The sequence below is a fragment of the Leiobunum rupestre genome, chromosome 7 (assembly GCF_980474605.1).
Source record: "Leiobunum rupestre chromosome 7, qqLeiRupe1.1.hap1, whole genome shotgun sequence".
NCBI classification, from domain to species: Eukaryota; Metazoa; Arthropoda; class Arachnida; order Opiliones; family Sclerosomatidae; genus Leiobunum; species Leiobunum rupestre.
In genome coordinates, this window is record NC_143390.1 from 21,956,089 (window position 1) to 21,978,206 (window position 22,118).

At 36.6% G+C, this 22,118-nt stretch overlaps 1 protein-coding gene across 2 annotated transcripts in view; it reads right to left on the bottom strand.

Annotated features, from left to right (window-relative positions):
• Nucleotides 1-21,250, bottom strand: part of LOC149935144 (ribosomal protein S6 kinase alpha-5-like) — a 33,384-nt gene extending 12,134 nt beyond the window's left edge. The window contains exons 1-3 of one of the 2 annotated variants that reach the window (XM_090180796.1): nucleotides 20,793-21,250; nucleotides 1,241-1,309; nucleotides 321-539 (exon numbers count right to left, since the gene is read on the bottom strand). In XM_090180796.1, the coding sequence (XP_090036922.1) occupies nucleotides 321-539; nucleotides 1,241-1,309; nucleotides 20,793-20,946 (442 nt within the window). In that variant the 5' untranslated portion in view covers nucleotides 20,947-21,250. Of the gene's footprint in view, nucleotides 1-320; nucleotides 540-1,240; nucleotides 1,310-5,113; nucleotides 5,463-20,792 lie in introns of those variants that run through there. The other variant, XM_090180797.1, reaches the window with a different exon arrangement.
• Between the last annotated feature and the right edge of the window lie 868 nt (nucleotides 21,251-22,118).

The window sequence follows — 22,118 nt, forward strand, 5'->3', positions numbered from 1 at the left end:
AATAATAAGCGCAATGTTTTGGGGTAAATAGATTTGGCGAAAGTAGGAAGTGGATGCGTGGCCCAGTTAACGGCGACCGACTCTCGGGGAAAGAGAACAGGGGGGAGGGAAAGGGTAAAATACGCCCCCCCCCCCCCCTTTCGCCTTGCCGTCAGCCACCAAAGTGCCTAGCGAGTCTCTCGGCACACGCGGCCGAAATGAGGCCGTTCGTGGAAATCAGGCCAAGAAAAGTTCGATCAAAAGAGACACTCTATAAACCCGGGCAACTCGTAAAAAGTCCCCCCAAGGAGAGACAGAGAAAAGACGTCGCCTGGACTCACCGAGGATGAGGTGCAATTTAGCGTCCGTCTGAAAGGCGTAATGCAGGGTCACTAAGAACGGCGACTGCCTGATGGCTTCCAGCACCTGGCGCTCCGTCTTGGTGTGCTCCAATGTCTTCTGCTTCTGGACGATGGAAGCTTTCTTCAGCACTTTCATGGCGTATAACTTCATGTGGTCGTTACCGCCGACTTTCCTCACCAAAAACACTTTTCCATAAGCTACGAAGGAAAACAAATCGATATTAACAATTAAATCGCCAACTTTATAATTAGCGTAATGGTAATAATTTGGTAGATATTTTACAGGATTGCCGAAGTTTTTTCAGGTTCAAATTCCCAGATTTTTCCCGGATTTTTAGAAAAATATAAAAATTCCCTGACATTTCCCGGATTTTTAGCCAAATATAAAAATTCCCTGACATTTCCCGGATTTTTAGACAAATATTAAAATTCCCTAACATTTCCCGAATTTTTTGACAAATATTAAAATTTCCTGACATTTCCCGGATTTTTAGACAAAAATTAAAATTTCCTGGAATTTCTTGGATTTTTAGTCTAATATTAAAATTCCCTGGCAATTCCCGGATTTGTAGACATATATTAAATTTCCCTGACATTTCCCGGATTTTTAGACAAATATTAAAATTTCCTTTAATTTCTTGGATTTTTAGTCTAATATTAAAATTCCCTGGCATTTCCCATATTTTTAGACATATATTAAATTTTCCTGATTTTTCCCGGATTTTTAGACAAATATTAAAATTCCCTGACATTTCCCGGATTTTTAGACTAATATTAAAATTCCCTGACATTTCCCAGATTTTTTGACTAATATAAATACTTCCTGACTATTCCAGGAATTCCAAGTACTGTGGCAACCCTGTGTTAAATAATGGTAATAATTTGGTAGATATATTTACCTCCTGTCCCCAGGACTTTGAGCAGCTCGAAATTGGACATGTCCACTCGTCCATGACCGGTTAAATTTACTAAAGTAGACGGAAAGAAAAAAATAACATTTTAAATTAACGAATTGCGTAATTTTTGACGCGTACATGTTATTGGGAACGATGTAACTGGTGTGTTTCGCCGAATGGTAATGCACTTGACGTTCGCTGTTTTATCTACCTCTTAATCTCCCCTACAGCCACGTACAATAGTTTTCATCGACACATTGTCTTATACCAAACAATAACGTTGAATTATATTGTTTAGGCCTAAGACACTTCGTTTCCTAGTTCATTCAATATTTAAGTCGCGTTCTGATATAGGAAATTTCACTTAAAAATAAAACCAGATAAAAAAAATGGTAAACGTGTATTTTTGGGTAATACACACAATGGATTTCGCAGGCGATGTAAAAATAGACCGTTATAGTAGAAAAAGCTCCGAATAAAATCAAGATAGAGGATTTTTTCAAAATACGCCGTCTAAGAAATGGTGCCAAATAGAACAGTAAAATTGTACCCAAGTTTTTGAAAGTACGAGTCGAAATGGATGTAGCAAATAGCGGTAAATAAGAGTTATGTAAAAATGAAGAAACCTTTCACAAGTCGAGACACTGGCTCGTCCCTGAGAAATAGGCCATGAGCTCAATCCAATAATAATTGTCCAACCGAGGCCTAGCCTTGGCTTGGCTTCCCAACTTTACCAAACAATCTCCTTCCCCTGGAAGTTCCGAATTTGCCGAAATCTTAAAACTAAAGCGAATTCAATTTAAATTGCAGGGTCCCTACTCAAATTTTTATAAATAAAATATGATAAAATTTTAAAAATATAGTACTATTTTTTTCTATATTTAGTGAAATAAATCTTTGATTTTCACTTAAAAATATTATTTAACCATTTTATTACAAAATATACTAGTACAATAACAAAATTGTAGACTAGAATGACTTCGTATAGGAATTTATCCTATAGCTAAATCTAGCGATTTAACTGAGGGGCAGGATTTTAAATGTGCAAAATATCAAAATTATAGGATTTAATAGGACTTTTGCTAAAAATATAGTATGTTATAGGAGATTTTTGAAAATATAGAATTTCATAGGAATTATAGGACCTCTGGAATGATTTAAAACCGCGATTAGGATTTTAGGAGTTAATTTATAACCGACATAGTAATGATACGAATTATTTCCTTAATATTATTAGTAAAACAAATCCTTGGAATAATAATAATTCCAAGGATTTTTTACTAATAAAATATTTTTACGTTCGAGAAAATGCAACATCTGCAATTTTATTTTTCTCCCAAGATCAAGATCTTTAAATTCGCATTTCGTCTTTAGATAAAAGAGCACGTGATAGGCACGCGCCCAGTTGTTGCAGCTAATATTATGAAAATTCATCGCGCAATACGATTGGTCCGTTTAGTAATAACAATATCAACCCTTCTACGCGACAAGCTCGGGTAGTGACAGGTAGATTTTGACAGCTTTTTCCACGATTATAAATCCTATCCCATACAGGCCCAAAAACAAGTCCACAATGTTTACGTTTTAGTCAAATAAGAAATATTGACGATACAGATGGCCTATTATACATATATATTAAACAACTAAAACTTGGGTATTTTTTTAATCTAACTTAAGCCAAACAACATCAAACGTGATAAGACAAATCTCTCACGCGAGCATAATTTATGCTAATTTATCCTCATTTCCCTTAACAAAATAAAAGTGGATAAATCCGGAAATGGTAGATATAAGGAAATTACGCTATTCGTAGGTTTAGTAGTAGTACTACTGAGATTGCCAATAATAAAAAAAATTCAAGTACTGCAGTGGAAACAGCTTTAAACTTAATGTTTATTTTGGTTCTGTTTGGCCCGAAATCCCATTATACGAGTCTGAGGAAAAATAGGTCAAATATAGGGCTTATCATTTTCTAGCTTTACAGCGAAGGCGACCTTATGATTTATTATTTATTTAGTTACGCCGTCTACAAAATGAAAATATATAAAAAGGAATGTAGCCAACACTTCATTTTTCTGACAATGGTGGCGCTGATGCGTATTTGTCCAAAGTTACGCTATACCAATGTTATTTCTCACTATGTCTATACAATTATATAAAGCTACATGTTTACTTGCTAAAAGTAACTAAAGAGTTGTCTAAAATATTTATTTATATTTTGATTTATAGTACGATAAACAAATGGGTATATTTTTAAACAAAGATTTTTCTAATTTAGAAATCTAAACATTAAATCTAATTAAAAATCAGTTTCAAAAATTGCAAGAAAGTTTGCGAAACTCTTCTTAACGTCGTCTGTAGTAAACTCCTACACTATGGTATATTCCTACTAAAATCTGTCGTTAGGTGGCTACTATAAAATATGTGTCAATAATAGCAAGAATGTTTGCGAAATTCTTCCTAATCTCGTCTGTTGGGAAATCCTACTGTACGGTATATTCCTACTAAAATCTGTCGTTAGGTGGCTACTATAAAATATGTGTCAATAATTGCAAGAAAGTTTGCGAAACTCTTCCTAATCTCGTCTGTTGGGAAATCCTACTGTACGGTATGGTATATTCCTACTAAAATCTGTCGTTAGGTGGCTACTCTAAAATCAGTGTCAATAATTGCCAGAATGTTTGCGAAACTCTTCTTAACCCCGTCTGTGGGAAAATCCTACACTATGGTATATTCCTACTAAAATCTGTGTCAATAATTGCAGTTTGCAAAACTCATCTGTGGAAAAATTCTACTGAATGGCATATTTTTCGTCTACTATAGCTCAAATTCCTGGAAAACTTATATTCCCTTTAAGTCAAACAAGCCAATTTTTGTGTTTAAACAAGCCAAGAGTCGTTTAGTTTAAGCATTCGACTGGCGTCTGGAATAAGGTACCGCGATTGGAAAGTATAATAAGGGGGAGTGGGGAGAGACTGTTTAATAAACGTCGTCTTAAATGTTAATTAGGGCTATGTTTACAAAACGGCTAGAGGCGGGGGAGTTAAATTATAATATACGTATCCAGGCCAACGATACGGTACAACTGACGAAATAGACGTTCGTCGAAAAATTAATACGCCTGAAGACCTAGATACGTTACAACAATGACAAAGAGAATGAGGCCTTACTTTTATAACCTAACGCGATTATACGTTAAAAATATTATACGAAATGTCTAGACATATCGACGAAGCTCGAATCGCAAAAAGTCATAAAGGCCTGGGAAATAAAGCATATTTTGTCGTGGAAAACGGCACACGTAAGCAGATTTATGTTTTGGGGCCGACCCGGTAGCACTGCTCCTGAAAAATACGGTCAAGCTCGGCAAATGCAACGCGCGGAGATAAATATAATTTATAGGTCACAACACTCAGTCAATATATTTCATCATTTAAAAATTGTTGCCAAATCAAACTAGACGAAAATATCGAATTTAATTAAATAGAAAGCTTTAGCGATAATTTATTTTAACGATTAAATATTAAAATATGAATCGAAACGAAAATAATATAAAAGTAAATCGGCCTTCTTTACCGCGTTTCGAGATGAACGAGGTCAACATTCTGGAGGGGTGGGAAGAAGAGAGAGATATCTCAAAATCGAGATCGTACCGGCGCGTACGGCCCCGTACCGAACACAAACAGCCCCCTCCCCGCCTGCCGACCCACCCCTCTTTACGGGACAACTGTTGGAGAACTAACTTTTCCATTTCCTAGTTGGGCCCTTTCAAATCCACCATTTTCCATTTCGAAATTTCGTTCAAATTAGTTTTTCAAATCGCTCAATTTAGGTTAAGCTTTAACAAAAAAGGCTTAATACGAAAAATCGCCTTACCAGACAAGGAAGAATTTCTCATGTTGATTTAATTTTACTGTACGAAACTTCGAAGGAAATGATGCTATAGTTAATTCACAGTATCCAAAAGTACGGCACAAAACGACGGTAACTCGTAAATCGTAGCATGTTTAATTTCACGAAAAGTATTTCTTTATAGTTATAAAATAGCGAATTAACTTAGCAACGAGCGCGACGGTAGTCTCTTAAACCTCGCAGCGTGACAGCTGGGTTCAGCTGATTTCGCTATAGTACTCCACACAGATGCCACGTGAACAGCTAACGAGAGGCCGCGGAAGTTCGACAACGTTCTCTCTCTCTCTAGCGCTACGCCGAGTTTCGTCAGTTCCCGGAGAGTCAGCTGCTGGAACGAAGAGGCCGCCCCCCCGCGGACGCCGATAAAAGCTAAGGGGGGGTGCCGCGTTTCCTTCCCCCCGAATATACTACAACGCTACTTCGTTATAGCGACGCCAATTCGTCGAAAGCGGCGACCTCTTTCCCCGTAGTAGCAGCACCCGCTTTCGCGATGGGCCGCGTATTCCCCCCCTCAAACACGCGTCAGGATTTTCCTCTCTTTCCTACTAAAAATCTTTCCCCCCCTCCCTTCTCGGCACGGATAGAATAGCAGACGACGCTAGGGCCTTTTCCCTTTAAACCCTGGCCATAAACAAAATAGACGAGAACCCTAACATCGCGAGGAAACCGGGAGGTATCGAACTTTTTTTCTCGGAGCGCGAGGGAGAGACGCGACTTTAGGGGGGAATTTCGGGAAAACGGAGATCTCATCCGATTCCCGGAGTTGCGTAATTTAGCTTTTCCTATCAGTTCTAGAAGGTTCTCTCTTCCTAGAAATATGGAATCGACGATTTCTCGAAAACATCGTAATTAGGTTTTACACCGAGACGAATTTACGCAATAATGAAATTTGCCAACCAGGCGTTTACCGTGGAAAAACGCGCTTTTAAATTCAAATAAAGGGGATTTTATTTACATCGCGTATCGCTCAAGGTTAAAGCCGAGGTTATTAAGTTAGTACAGCTTTTATATAACGTTGAGTCGAACTACCTGACAGTAATAGTAATGGATAAATCAACCTTCTCACTGCTTCTCTAAACGTTGTCAAATGGCCCCGCGCGATAATGCTATCGTGGGAGTCCTTGAGTCGTATCAGAAAAGTTATATTATTTAGTATTTATTAATTGGCTTTCCTTAACTACTCTTAAATGACAAATTTGGATGAGCTTAATTAAATCAAATTGTAATAAACGCCCTAAGGACTTTCCCAGGTCAATTTCTATAAATAAAAGTTGGAATAACCCAATTTAAATGTAGTAAAATTTTCCTCGATTTTCTCGTAGCGATTTCGATACCTGTTCGGGTAAGGCCTCGAGAAAAATAGCTCCCCCGTACAATTTCCCTTCCCCCCTTTGTAAAATAACTGTCCCCAAAAAGTTGAAACTTGTCGGGAGCATCCGAGAAAAATTCACCCAGAAAACGTTTTATCATAACAAAATGTCGAAAAACCGAACCAAAACTATCGCGAAATAGCTGAGAGGGATATGGATAACTTTTCTTCGCTCTAGTTAAGACCCTTTCGGAACAAAAAGATAAGGCAGCGAAAAATCGTTCCACGTTATTTTTTCGCCAAAAGTAACAAGTTACTCGGTAAAAACCAAGAATGCATTGATTTAAATAAATAAGGACGAGCGTTGCTGCCAGTACTCGAAGAATAAACTCCTCCCCAATTGACAAACAAAAATAAGCCCAGGATCTCATTGGTTCAATAAAGATGATGTCATCCGACCCAATGGAGAAAACACCTGTGACGTTATTAATTCCCACCCACTCGTGCGTCGTAGGAGGGGAATTCGACCACAATGCCCGCGGATCGTCTCAGCATAATTCAGGGATGCCATATTGTGCTGGAAACTAGCCAATTGGGCTTCTTTTTTCAACAAAATTGGCTGGAAATATAAGGATTGGCTGTTGGTGGGAAATTTGGCTTTTCGTATTTTGTTTTGGGGCTTTTTGTACTGAAAATACCGTGCCCGCGGATCGTATGAACATATTCAATTCAGGGATGCCATATTGGGCTGGAAAGTAGCCAATTGGGCTTCTTTTCAAGAAAATTGGCTGGAAATATAAAGATTCTCTGATGGTGGGAAATTTGGCTTTCGTGGTTTTTTTGTACAAATAAAAACAATTTAAAATTTTCGCGGGTAATTTTTTGGTTTGTTTTTGGGAAAATACCCAGTTTTGGGCTAATTTTCAAAAAAAGGATTGGCGGTTTTTTGGGTTTATTTACAGTTTTCTTTTGGCGGGTTTTCGGTTGAAAATCTGGCATCCCTGATAGTCATTCTCCAACAAGCGTAAATAAATACAATTAATAAAATATCGGTAGCTAGCTAAATGGAGCAGCTTGTACCCCTTCGCGTATAATATCAAAACGGTGCCAAGAAATATACGAAACATCTCGTGGCGGTTTCTTTGAGATGCGTATAGTTCAATGGCTTTTTAAGAAACAAGTGGCCCCTTTTTTCCGTACCAGCGGAGTCCGCTTCTAGCAGACACTCCTTACAACGTTTACTCGCCTAGTCCATTAGCCGGCCCGCTGTTTAATAGGGCTGAAGGGTAACGCGGAGGGAACCATTCCGGTAAACCAGCCCGCCTAATAACCCCCCCATCCGTCCGTAACTCGGAGGTCAATAACAGGGGGTTGGTTGTACCCGATAACAATAGACGGGCTTATGTGGGGTAAAAGGGTTATGACTTACACCGCGCCTGCGCAGTTCCGTTTCCCTTTTAATATAAAATTAGAAAAAAAACCTGCCTTTTATAATATAATATTTCAGGATTAGGTTTCGTAATTCGTAGACTCGCGACTCGTACGGAGATAATTCCAGGGCCCCCACTCAAATTTCCAATATTTTTATAGGAAAATAGGATTATATTTCTAAAAATATAGAACTATTTTTACAAAATTATAGGATTTTATAGGACTATAGATGCTATTTCATTTACTAACTTTATGCATTTAAAAACGAAATCTATATTTAGAGAAATAAATGTTTGATTTTCACTTAAAAAATACGAACTATTTAAACCATTTTACCACAAAAATATACTAATAGCTAACCATGTTAACAAAAACAAAAGTATAGACTAGAATGACTTGGTATAGGAATTTATCCTATGTGGCGGGATTTGAAATGGGCAAAATATCAAAATTATAGGATTTTATAGGACTTTTTGGGGATTTTGCTAAAAATATAGGATGTTATAGGACACTTTTGAAAATATAGGATTTTATAGGAATTACAGGACCTCTGGGGGGGCTGTAATTCGCCGCAGCGTTGCCAGTTCCTAAAATTAAAATTATCGTACCCGAGTCAAAAAATTATCGTATACCTGAAAATTGGCCGTTAATTTAAATTTTGTGTTAAATACTGACGTTAAACTTGTGAAATCAAAATTTTTAAAAACACTTGAAAGTACGCCCGATTGAAAATTTATGTTTAAAAGTCGTAGTTTTAACTGGATTTCAGCCAATTAAAAAACTTATCGTACATTATCGTACGCGTGAATTGAATTATCGAAAAATTATACAGTAAAAACTTGTTGAGGTTAACCATGGACGTTATATAAGATATATCAGGGTTGCCACAAAATGTTCAGTTTCAAATTCCCTGACTATTCCCTGTTTTCCCGGACCATTTTAAGAGATTTTCCCTGACTTATTAAGGTCAAAATTTTTCTTTTATATTTTACTTTTATCAGAAGTTAATAAATTTATATGGACTTATATTTCAGTAAAAAGATTATTGCAATGTTGAAAAATCGTGGAATTTGTCATAGATCTAGAGTTAAATTACCTTCAAAAAGTGCCCAGATAAAATTGAATTCCCTGACTTTTCCCTAAATTTTTACCAATTCTTAAAATTCCCTGACATTTCCCTGACTTTTTAGGCCCATTTTTAAATTCCCTGACTTTGCCCTGATGTGTGGCAACCCTGTATACTACGTCCATGGGTTTAACGGTAATAGTGAGCGTAGGGAGCTGTTGTCTCGCGTGGCATGAAGGGCATGCCACTACCCTCCTACGCGTTGTAACCCGGCCACCTGAAATAATGGCTTTAAAAGTTGCTTGGTGCCTTGGGTATTAGCCTAGCTGATTATTATTTATTATTATTTACGCCATTGAAAATATCGTACATCTTAAAAATTGTCTCGAAATTATCGACGCGTTATCGTACAGCTGGCAACGCGGATTCGCAATTCTCGCGGCGTCAACTTCAACTCGCACCTGTTCGAATTGGCAACTCGAAATGAGGGACGTTTCAAGGTCGTATTATTCGGCGGTTCACGGGAAACCAGCGCGCATTGACCGTTCGCGGAAAACGAACTCCTTTATTGGAGGAAAAAACACACACAGTGTATGACGAAATTGGGAATCGGTAGACGCGGTCGCTGACTTTTCGGCCCGTACGCGCCTGCTGGAATCCTCAAAGTCGATTCGCCCCGCGCTGCCCCCGAAATTGGTATGCACCAAGAAACAACGCCAAAATGTGTAGCAGCCTCCCAACCATCAACAATGATTTTTTTTAACTCCTCCTCAAAATGGAGAGTGTACGCGTAACAAAACACACTATAATTAATGATCCCCGCAAGGTTAAAAGGTCACAGCGATGTTTGAGTTTTACCATAAGTAACGTAATAATATAAGTGTATTCTTCACATTAAAAAGTTTTACTGAGAGCTATTCGCGAGACAGACTGCATTACGGGCTTCGTCGCCGTTTCGCGTCCGCTTGATAACGCGTCACACGTAGCCTTTGACAGTTGTGATGACGTCACTCCGTTACTAACTCTCACGACGTCAGTAAAATATTCCCCAAAGTGACACACTTATGGATCAATATTATAAACTTATGGTTATAATCATAAGTATGACTTGAAATTACAACTGAAATGAATAGCATATTATCGTCTTTAGCATCAGTATAGAGTGTTGTCGTCTAATACGATTTTGAAAACTTGTAACGTCACAGCTGTAGTGTTAATAGTGGCCGCCATGACAGTTACCGTTTTTTATCAATAGGCAAATTACAATGGTGACGTCGCAGGGTTTCAGACGACAACACTCAATATTTCTATTTGGGAATATTTTAGACACTAGGGGTCTTTGTGCTGAACTAAACCGGGATTGCGCAATAACTGTCAAAATCAGTTCGGTGAGAATCTAGGCTATTTGTCATACTTACAGTTATTTTGTTACTTATGATTTTACGAGGGCAGTGGCGTAAATAGGGCACCTAAATTTCTACCGATCTATGGGATAGATAGCAGCTTAAACCGAGGGATCGGACATTGGCCAAACTCCCGTAGAACATTTGGGGAAATATTCACAAATCAAGAGTTTCCATTCCATATGGAAAATACTTAAAATAAAATATCGGATTTTGCAAAAAATTCCAAATCCCGTAGCCCAAAATGCCAATGTCTGATCCTTCAGCTAAAACCTTACTAAGAGTTTCGCGAGGGGACCTAAGCTAAGCCCCTGTTTGAGGCCCCTAGGTGCGGTGTGATTTTGGGGCCCGTTTCGCTCCCCTCGAAACCTAATACAAAATGTTACAATATAAGTTTTAGCAAAATGGGGCCCTAGCTCTTTAACAGGGTTGCCACGAAATTTTCAGATTCAGTTTTCCTGATTATTCCCTGACCATATTAAATTTAAATAACAAATTTAATGGCCTTATATTTAAGTAAATAGGCTATTGCAATGTTGAAAAAATTATCCAAACTTTCAAGGAAATAAATGATAATCATAGAATTTGTCATAGATCTTGAGTAAAATTACCTTCAGAAAGTATCAAGAGAAAATTGAATTCCTTGACGTTTAACACATTCTTAAAATTACCCGACTTATTAGACCCATTTTTAAATTATCTGACATTTCCCTAATTTCCCTTACGTGTAGTTACCATGTTTAAGCATACTACGAACGGTGCACACTTCAACATTCTTCGCGGATGTTTTGTCAACCTAAAATATTTTTTGAAGGGGTTAAAAATATACGTAATTTTCCCGTAACGAAAATGGGGTGAAAAACGATGAAATATTTCGAAACGGAAAAAAAACCAACGGTCTATTCGGTGTGAAGAGGGAAATTTCGTGTCGTTTCTCGTGTAGAGCGTTATTTTTGAGGAAATATATAACTTCTCGTATTGGGGACAACTCCGCCGAGGAGAAAACGTGCGAAACAAGACGTAGCCGTCGCCATTTTGACACGTTAATTTCCCTACAAGTCGCGCTTAATCCGGGCGCGTTTCCTTTATCTTATCCGTATTAAAACGCGTCCTAAATTATAAACCTTAAAACAATGGGAACTGACGAGATACTAGTTATGTCTAGTAAATAGAACTGACAGACATCGATAGCCAATCCATAAGCTACGGGTAAATAAAATCACAGTCTTTATAAAAAAAAAGGCCGCTGCCTGCTCCACTTTGGCGGCGCGGTCATGTAAACAAACGGAAAGATAAAATGGCGCCCCTGTGTCCATCTATCGGTAATTTGAAGAACTAAAACATCAAAAAGACGGCCCTTAAAAAGAAAACACTTGTCGCGTCGGTTCTCTTTTGAAAATCTACAGTGAAATCTCGTCGCAATTTTAGTAGACAAGTGAAGAAATTGTTTACCGAGTTTCGCGACAGACATAGAGAAAACGCTTTTCGCTCTTTCTAGAAAAATCCTAGATTGAAATCGCTAGTTTTTGTCTCTCTATTTTCGCCATAAATGTCAAAACAAGGTTAAACTTCTTTAATTACAACTGCGATTAAAACGGGGGAGTTATAACGAGGGGTTTTTTAAATAAATGTTTTCAAAAAAGACACGACTAACCGCTCAGTTCCTAACTTAGAAACTAAAATAATAATTACATCGTTTTATGTAATTAAACCGACAAGGCAAATTAGCATAACATTTCATTGTTCTTACTTTGTCGTTTGGTAAGATGCAAATTATCAATAATTTGTAATTGCTCTTTAAAGGCTAGTTTTGACTAGGGCGAAAACGCAACGACGGTGAGGGTCGACGCGAAAAATTACCGTTAGGCCTAATACAATATTTTTGCGTCGACGAGAAAAATTCCCGTTACGCTTATACAATATTTTTGCGTCAATTTTGCGTCGACGCGAAAAATTCCGGATAGGCTTAAAAATATATTTGGGTTAATTTTGCGTCCACGCGAAAAATTCCCTTTAAGCCTAATACAATATTTTTGCGTCGACGCGAAAAATTCCCGTTACGCTTATACAATATTTTTGCGTCAATTATGTGCCGACGTGAAAAATTCCGGATAGGCTTAAAAATATATTTGTGTTAATTTTGCGTCCACGCGAAAAATTCCCGTTAAGCCTAATACAATATTTTTACGTCGACGCGAAAAATCCCCGTTAGGCCTAATACAATATTTTGGCGTCGACACTCGCCGTTTTTGTCCTAGTGCAAACCAGCCTTTAGTCTTTCAATATATAAAGCGTTTTTTCTTTTAGCTTTAAAAGCGTACAGATGTTTTAAAGAGCTTCCAAGGACATTAAGAAAGAAGGGAAGAAAATATTAGAATTGTTAGGCTCGAGCCGCTTGAATGTAACAGTGTTTTGAAAACTCTTCCGGTTGTGGCATCTTCGAAAATCGGCATGGCGAAAAAAGGATAGACAGGATGCCTAACGTCACATAACGACACCCGTTCCGTAATTTCTGATTCACTGTTCTAGGGATTCGTCATTTTATAGAAATACCGAAAGTATAGGATGACTACGATTCAGTCACCGTTTCGTGACCCCCCCCCCCCCCCCCATTTCTCTTTAAACGCTGAGTCCCGCTTCCTAGAAGTGGTCAAGGTTTGACTAAGCCAGTCGATGCGCCGGACAATAAGAGTTAATTGACCCAGTCACGCTATCGCGGTGGGTGGGTCATCCGAGGGAAACCTTTTTTAGCAAACAAAAGACACGAAAAGAATTTGGAATTCCAAGCGCGTTCTACTATCGGGATTTTTCGAAAACATGATTTGATTGTGGTTGGAAAAACATTTTAATATTTAAATAGTGAATTAATTAATTTCGCGTTATTCTTTCGAGGAAATTGAAAATATATTCAATTAAAGTTTAATTTAATAATTCTAGGCATACACTGTTAAACAAAAAAAAACGATTTACGTGTTACTGTAATTATAAATTAAATTATTTTCATAATGGAAAATTTCCTAAATTATTCGAATATTTAACTTTATCAATTAAGATAAGCGAACAATATATTTGCTTGAGAAACTAACTGGGTACACAAATATCCCCCAAAATAATCAACCAAATACAGCTGACCCTCAACCAAAAGAATCAACATTATTAAACCCACCAAACCATTATCTCTACCAACAAAGGTACACAATGATAAGGTCGAAGAATTCGATTCCTGGTCTAGAGATACCAAAGATCACTCTACTAAAACGGGTCAAAATAAACGGTTCAAAGCTCAAAACCATCTCTTGTGTTCCGAGAGATAAAAAGTGAAAAGTTCACTAAAGTTCCTAGTTTCTTCAAATCGGAATTATTCCCAATCATTTTTAAGAGTTAATATTTCGTTAAAATTGCGTACCCCCTCTCACGCCTCCCCCTTTAACTCCCCCCCCATAGGGGGGGGGGCACGTTCCGATCCGTTTAACAATGGCTGAAATTGTATAGATTTCTCCATGAAATATTTTAATTCTGGGAAACAAGGAAAAGGATTTAACACCGGGAAACTTTTAAATATTTGACACTTTCGTTTTAACTCCAGCGAGACTAATTTACGGGTAACAACACTCAAATTGATAATAATAAAACTTGGTTGGCTTTCGTTATAAGGCGTATTTGCTGCTCACGCAACAGTACCTTTCTGCCATTACATTTCCGTATTGAAAAGAACGCAAATAGAAGAATTGTGCCACGGCGAACCGGCTTCGGTTTATAAATCGGTTATTGCCGAACGAGCACATTTTCGCGGGCACTTATTTTCTCTGCCCAGGTCGTCAAATTTTGAACGTTTCTTGTCAAAAACGCTGGAAGCCAAGGTTAAACTACCAAGTTGTTTCCTTTATTTTACGAACTAAAAATAATTAGAGTTTAAGCTCGTGTCAAAATACGTGTAGGAATACCGTATAGGCAGACTTCCAAAAATACCACTTTTCGAATATTGCGTAAATAATGATAAATATAAATATATGAATTCAAGAAAATTATTAAAAAAATGGAATATATCAACTTTAGAAGACCTTAAACTTTATTTTCGTAACTCTACAAGTCTGTTCTAAACCTTAAAGGTTTTATCAAATTAAATTTAGGTTTAAATTTTAAATACTGTAAAATAATTCATGGAAATATATTATTTACCACTTTTCCCATTTTATACCATAACGTTATTTACCACCTGTTAAATAATAATAATCAGCCAGGCACCACTTTAGGCTTAAGTCATCTGGCGACTTTTAAAGCCATTAATTCAGCTCCCTACACTAACTATTACCGTTAACCTCAGCACGTTTTTATGGAAAGGGGAAACCGAAAAGCTCGGGGAAAAACCCCTTTAACCAATGGGGTGAGAACTTGTAAACTCAACGCGGAAGGAGTTGTTCCTAGGTTTCACCCAGTGCCACAAGCTGGCATTGTACCCGGCTCCTCTGGCTAACGACGCCTAAAGTACCCTTGATAAGATAATACGTTTCTACGTGCAATTTCACATGAGCCAACAACATCGCCCAACTTTGTTGATCAACACGGTTTTTGATCGAAGACTAACAAGCCGAAACTATAGTCAGGGTTCAAACTTTGTTACGCAATAAATAACGTGGATTTCAAATTTTTATTTCCTAATTCATGCACAAGTAGATCAATAATCAATGATTTATCTATAGTAAAACAATGGTAATAGAAATTTGACGTTGATTATTGAATTTAAAGGCTGATTTTTAGAAATTTGACGTTGATTATAGAATGTAAAGGCCTTATTTTTAGAAATTTGACGTTGATTATATAATGTAAAGGCTGGTTTTAGAAATTTGACGTTGATTATTGAATTTAAAGGCTGTTTTTTAGAAATTTGACGTTGATTATATAATGTAAAGGCTGATTTTTAAGAAATTTGACGTGGATTATTGAATTTAAAAGCTGATTTTTAAGAAATTTGACGTTGATTATTGAATTTAAAAGCTGATTTTTAGTAATTTGACGTTGATTATAGAATGCAAAAGCTGATTTTTAAGAAATTTGACGTTGATTATTGAATTTAAAGGCTGTTTTTTTTAGAAATGTGACGTTGATTATTGAATTTAAAAGCTGTTTTTTAGTAATTTGAAATGTTTAGTATTAATGAACGAATAAACAGCAATGAGTCAGTTTTAAGACTAGTTTTTTGGGCCAAATTCTAATTACCAAAATAATAAAAGTGTAAAATAAAAAAAAATGCCAATATTAACCATTTAGAGCTTTGATTTGATCCATTATGTTGAGCCAAAAACCAGTTCTGCCAATGATCACTCTATATTAATTCGACTGCTAAATAACGTCGCTGATACGCCACTTCAGAAATTTCGGTAAAAGTAAATATCTAAAATTGTACAGCCGTTATCTACGCTTCCGTGCATTGGAATGTCAATACATCGATATCCCCACCAATTTATCTTTTGCAATGTCAAAAGGTCGATTAGGGTAAGCGAAAACGCGTGGTCAGGAACTAATTCTGGCAGTATTGTCCACCATCTTGGAAAATGGCCGCCATTATTGAAACGCGTGTAACTCGAAAACTACAAAGCCGACTAGAACAAATTGAGAAGTCGTTCTTATTCTACGTGTCATACCTATCTTCTGAAACTAACGTTATTGTACAAAGGTCGAAGGCCATTGTAAAAATAACTTAATTCCACCACGAAAAATAAAAATACTTAATAAATAATACTTATGAATTGTTGGAGAATCGGAGAGTTTTAGATAATCAAAAATCTATTGAAATAGGATTTTTATTCCAGATTTGTCTCAAATTCCAATTGGGAATAGTTCTTTGACCCCTCCGAAGCTGTTCAAATTCCCCGTTTTCCCTAACCATTTTAAGAGATTTTCCCTGACTTTTTAGGGCAATTTTTTTATTTTATACTTTATTTTTATTAGAAGTTAATAAATTTAAATGTACTTATATTTCAGTAAAAAAGTTATTGCAATGTTGAAAGAGTTAGCCAAACTTTCAAGGAAATAAATGATAATCATAGAATTTGTCATAGATCTATAGAGTAAAATTACCTTCAAAAAGTGTCAAGATAAAATTGAATTCCCGGACTTTTGGGCCCATTTTTAAATTCCCTGACTTTTCTCTGACGTGTGGCAACTCGGAAGCTAATGAATTTACTTCAGGCTAAATTTTTGTTATAAGGATGAGTTTTAACTAAAAATTACCACGACACCTAACCTTCAGAAATTTTCAAATTGAATTTAAAAATTCCCTGACTTTTTACAAATTCTTAAAATATGTTGACAATTTCTTGATTTTTTAGGTCTATTTTCGAATCCCCCGACTTTTCCCTGATCTGTGGTAGTTATTTTCTAGTCACAGGTGGTAGGAAATGTGGCTAGTTTCATCAAGACTGCTTTATTTCCAAAATCTGCAAATTAAATTAGGGAAAAAAGGAACTTTTCGCTATAAAAATAGGGACCGAATTTTTATAAATTGAGTGTTGTCGTCTGATACGATTTTGAAAACTTGTAACGTCACAGCTGTAGTGTTAATAGTGGTCGCCATGACAGTTACCGTTTTTTATCAATAGGCAATATACAATGGTGACGTCGCAGGGTTTCAGACGACGACTCTCTATAGGGATCAATGTAAAACCAAAAGTTCTTTATTTGAACAAAATTTCAAAATTCCGTCCTAGGATTTAATAATGTTTCCAAGTTTGTGGCGCCACCTTGTGTACTATGTTCGAACTATTTTATCATTAATCTTCAGCTTTGATTATTTGGTAAACTGTCCTTGAGCAGATGTTTAAACATATTTTAAAATTAAGTTTGATAATCTGGATTACACGAAAATAGGGTACTTTAGGGTCCAAATCTCGACCTGGTGGGAGCCCTGCCTAGGTAAAAAAATTATGCCCAATTAGATTTTAAGGATTAATCAAAAAAATCTGATTTTATGGAATTAAAAAATTAAATCTGATTTTTAGGATTAATAAAAATTAATCGGATTTTTAGGATTAATAAAAATAAATCTGATTCTTAGGATTAAAAAGTTAATTTTTTAGGATTAATAGCTTTTATTTTTGAATGAACATGAATGAATCAGTATTTTTCCATAAAATAAAGTTTGTCTTCGGTTGACTTTTGGATATTCAGGCTTGCCACAATATTTTCATATTAAAATTCACTGACCATTTTAAAAGATTTTCCCTCGCTTTTTAACAATATTTAATTTAATATTTTACTTTTATCAGAAGTCAATGAATTGAAATCAACTTTTATTTCAGTACAAAGTTTATTGGAATGTTGAAAAAATTCGCCAAACTATCAATTAAATAAATGATAATCATAGAATTTGTAATTACCTTCAAAAAGTGTCAAGATCAAACTAAAATTCCTGATTTTCTAGGCCCATTTTTAAATTCCCTGACGTGTGGTAACCCTGATATAAAAGTTGACCTTGGCTACAAAGGTTAACTTTAAACTACGTAGGTTGACTTTTAACTACGTAGGTTGACTTTTAACTACAAAGGTTGACTTTTAACTACAAAAGTTGACTTTTAACTACAAAAGTTGACTTTTAACTACAAAAGTTGACTTTTAACTACAAAGGTTGACTTTTAACTACAAAAGTTGACTTTTAACTACAAAAGTTGACTTTTAACTACAAAAGTTGACTTTTAACTACAAAGGTTGACTTTTAACTACAAAGGTTGACTTTTAACTACAAAAGTTGACTTTTAACTACAAAAGTTGACTTTTAACTACAAAAGTTGACTTTTAACTACAAAAGTTGACTTTTAACTACAAAAGTTGACTTTTAACTACAAAGGTTGACTTTTAACTACAAAGGTTGACTTTTAACTACAAAGGTTGACTTTTAACTACAAAGGTTGACTTTTAACTACAAAGGTTGACTTTTAACTACAAAGGTTGACTTTTAACTACAAAGGTTGACTTTTAACTACAAAGGTTGACTTTTAACTACAAAGGTTGACTTTTAACTACAAAGGTTGACTTTTAACTACAAAGGTTGACTTTTAACTAAAAAAGTTGACTTTTAACTACAAAAGTTGACTTTTAACTACAAAGGTTGACTTTTAACTACAAAGGTTGACTTTTAACTACAAAGGTTGACTTTTAACTACAAAGGTTGACTTTTAACTACAAAAGTTGACTTTTAACTACAAAAGTTGACTTTGGCATATAAAGGTTCGCTTTTAACTACAAAGGTTGACTTTTCAAAACTGTGCAAATGGTTATTCAGCTGGATTCGATGAGCAAACGATCGATTTATCATTAGAGAGATTTAGCCAGCACCAGAAAACGTGTAGAGGGAACTTGTAGAAGGTGCAGGCTGTACACACAACGGTACATCTACAGTCCTACAAGTTCCCCCTATACGTTTTGGGGGCGGTGGCTTAACCTGTCTATTCTGTAATTCAATATGAAACGCGTTTTTAATAAGTCAAAGGCTCGTAATGACGTCAAGGGGAGATCGCCAACAGGTACGGCATGTCTTCAAACAAGATACACCGTTACCAGAGAGCCACGAATAAGTATGCTATCCAATATCGGTAAATGTACCTGAATTTCTAAGTCTTCCTACCACCCACTCCATTCGAAGCCTTTATTTTTAGAGCACGTAGTCTACTTTTTGGTAGTATTTTACGAGCAGTACGGTATAACGCGTCTCTCTAAATTGGCGATCGTGATGTATACGAACAAGTCGGGAGGACCGAAAAGGTCGCTTATCCTGAAAACCACTAAAACCAGACTTCGGATTCTAACAAACGCAATATCAATAACGAGTTTAAAACCGAAACGGAAAAAAATTCGCCGCCAACGTTTTCCAAATCACGCGATTTTTAAACCAGAAATTGATCGATTTCGCAATTTCGTTTTTGCGTGCGAAACTACCACCTCTACATTATGAGGTCTAGCGGACTTTATGAGCGAGTTTCAAATACCTCACCGCCATCTATCGGCTTTAAAAATAACTATTAAGATGGCGCCTTTCGCGACAAATTGAAGTCTTTAACCGGCGTTATAGGTCAACGAGGTCATGCTTAGTACCATCGTCGTCTGCTTTATTGCCTAACTACGCATGCGTTGGATATTACAGGGCCCCCACTCAAATCTTAAATTTTTTTAAAGAAAAAATAGGATTATAGGATTATATTTCTAAAAATATAGGACTTTATAGGACTATTTTTACAAAATTATAGGATTTTATAGGACTATATATGCTATTTCATTTACTAACTTTATGCATTTAAAAACAAACTATATTTAGTGAGATAAATCTTTGATTTTCACTTAAAAAATAGAAACTATTTAACCATTTTATCACAAAAAGAAAAATATACTATTAACTAACCATGTTAACAATAACAAAAGTATAGACTAGAATGACTTGGTATAGCAATTTATAAATGGGCAAAATATCAAAATTATAAGATTTTATAGGACTTTTGCTAAAAATATAGGATGTTATAGGACTTTTGCTAAAAATATAGGATGTTATAGGACATTTTTTTAAATATAGGATTTTATAGGAATTATAGGACCTCTGGGGGCCCAGATATTATCACTTACCCTTTACCCAAACTACCAACTTCCTCCACACAATACAGCTAAACTGTATTTTGAAGTTACTCGCTATCTCCTAAAAATACTCCAAACTAGCGAATAGTTTTCGCCTATTATTTACTTGGTTTTAAACGATAACATGACGACGAACTTGCACGTGCAAGATAAATACCTATATACCCCCCCCCCCCCCCCCAAGCTACTTTCTACGAGGGATTACTGGAAAAAACGTTATTAGAAAAACAGGTGCGCGTAACATTGACACTGCTTTGTGTAATATAAATAGAAACCCGTTCTGGATTTATGAAAATGCACCGTCAGTGCCTCAACGCGTAGAAATATTACTAAATTCCGTGACCCTGATACCACCCTGGAAGAAAAATTCGTCGAAGCAAACTTGGATGTACCGGAGACGTTACTTCTAGCGAGTTTAAGCTGGCTTCCGTACACGCCTACACGAATACGCAATAACAGCTAACTTTCCTTACGATGTATTACGACTATATTCACGCGTAAGCCGGGTAAAACTTAATCTCCGAAGTCAGTAATAAAATTTGGGTTTTTTTATTTTAAAGGTGTCAGCAACTATACTTTCTTAAATTTCTAGGAAACATTAATAATTTTATAACCAGTTTTCGAGAGCCTTTCTCCGTTGTTTTTGTTAGATAATAAATAATTAAAAATCTAAACTTTCGTTAGGTGGGAACGCGACTCGAAAAATAAATTCGAACAGGGAAGTTAGTGGAGTCTATTTTTTTCAGTGGAAAAATATTTACTAGGAAAATAATAGCCTAGGCTTAGCGACTAGACTATTATCAAAAATCATCTTACCGTTACATAACTCGTGAGTGATTGTGAGGGCTTCTTTTTTGTCGCTACTCTCGGTAGTGGTCACGCTAGTTGGCTCGGACGTTGGGGGTCCGGAATCGCCAGACGAAACGCCAACAGCAGTAACGGCATCCGCGGAAGTCGGAATCGCCGCCATCCCCTGCCTCGAAGCCTGTTTGAAGTTAGGCGGGCGCCAGAAGCGAGCCCTCTACTCGTCGCTCCTCTTTTCAAGGCGAAAGGCGGCTCTTGGACGTTGGAAAGGCGTTGAATTTCGCGTTGACTATCCGTCTATAAAACTGAATCGTTTAAAATTAAATGACACGAATATTCTAACGATGGCGAAAGTTTCGACGTGACAGACGGTCTGTCAAAGCTAAGGCACTGCGCGCTTCTTATCACCACGGCCGCCTCTCTATCCCTAATACCATTCAGGCGCTTCCCTCTCAACGCCCGTTAAAAGTTGCCAGCGAAAAACTCCGTAACTCCCAAGGCGCCGAGGTCGCGAAACAAACGCATGCGCTCAACGACTGCCATTTCCCAAAATCCCAACACCTGCTGCTTGGAGAATTGCCGGGGCGCGTCCTTGAGACTCAGTTCCTGCTCAGATCTGTCGTTGGATCCCGGAGTGACCCCGACTCATTTGGTTTTACCAGACTAAAACGCAAACACGGCAGAAATTAATTTACCAAATGCTCTAATGAGAAACGCGGAGGGTAGACTCTTCTACGCGTTATTAAAGTCATTTACGGATGATCTGGTTTAATGAACGTTCATTTATCTAATGACTCGAAAAGAGCCACTGTTTTATCTCAATTTGAAATTTAAGATGATTTATTAAAAGACAATTTAAAATATGCGCGAACGACGTAATTTATACGCGTTAAATATTCAATTAAAGATTCAAAGAGACTAGCGTAAATTTAACCTCGAACAGTTCGTTACTTTTAATGGTCGAAGATGCAGTCGCCATCTATTTCAAAACCTTGAAACGAAAACTGGTTTTACTAGTATAAAACTATGAACATAGATGACGCGACGGCACGGAATAAAAGCGGTTAAGCTAATAAACAAGTCGCGGCGTAATAACACTTGGAACAACCTCACCCAAAAAAAAAACCTAAAAGAGAAAATTCAGCGGATAGAATTTACATAAATTTAATGCATATGGCACGATTGTTATAAATCAAAGAGGAGGGTTCTAGACGGTGAAGTCTAACTTAACTTTTATTTCACATACGAATTTCAAGTTTAATTGAACCTTCTTTTCGGATTAAGTAAAGAAAAAAAACGCCCACCCAAATAACGTTGAAGCTGTGAAGCAATTTTGTA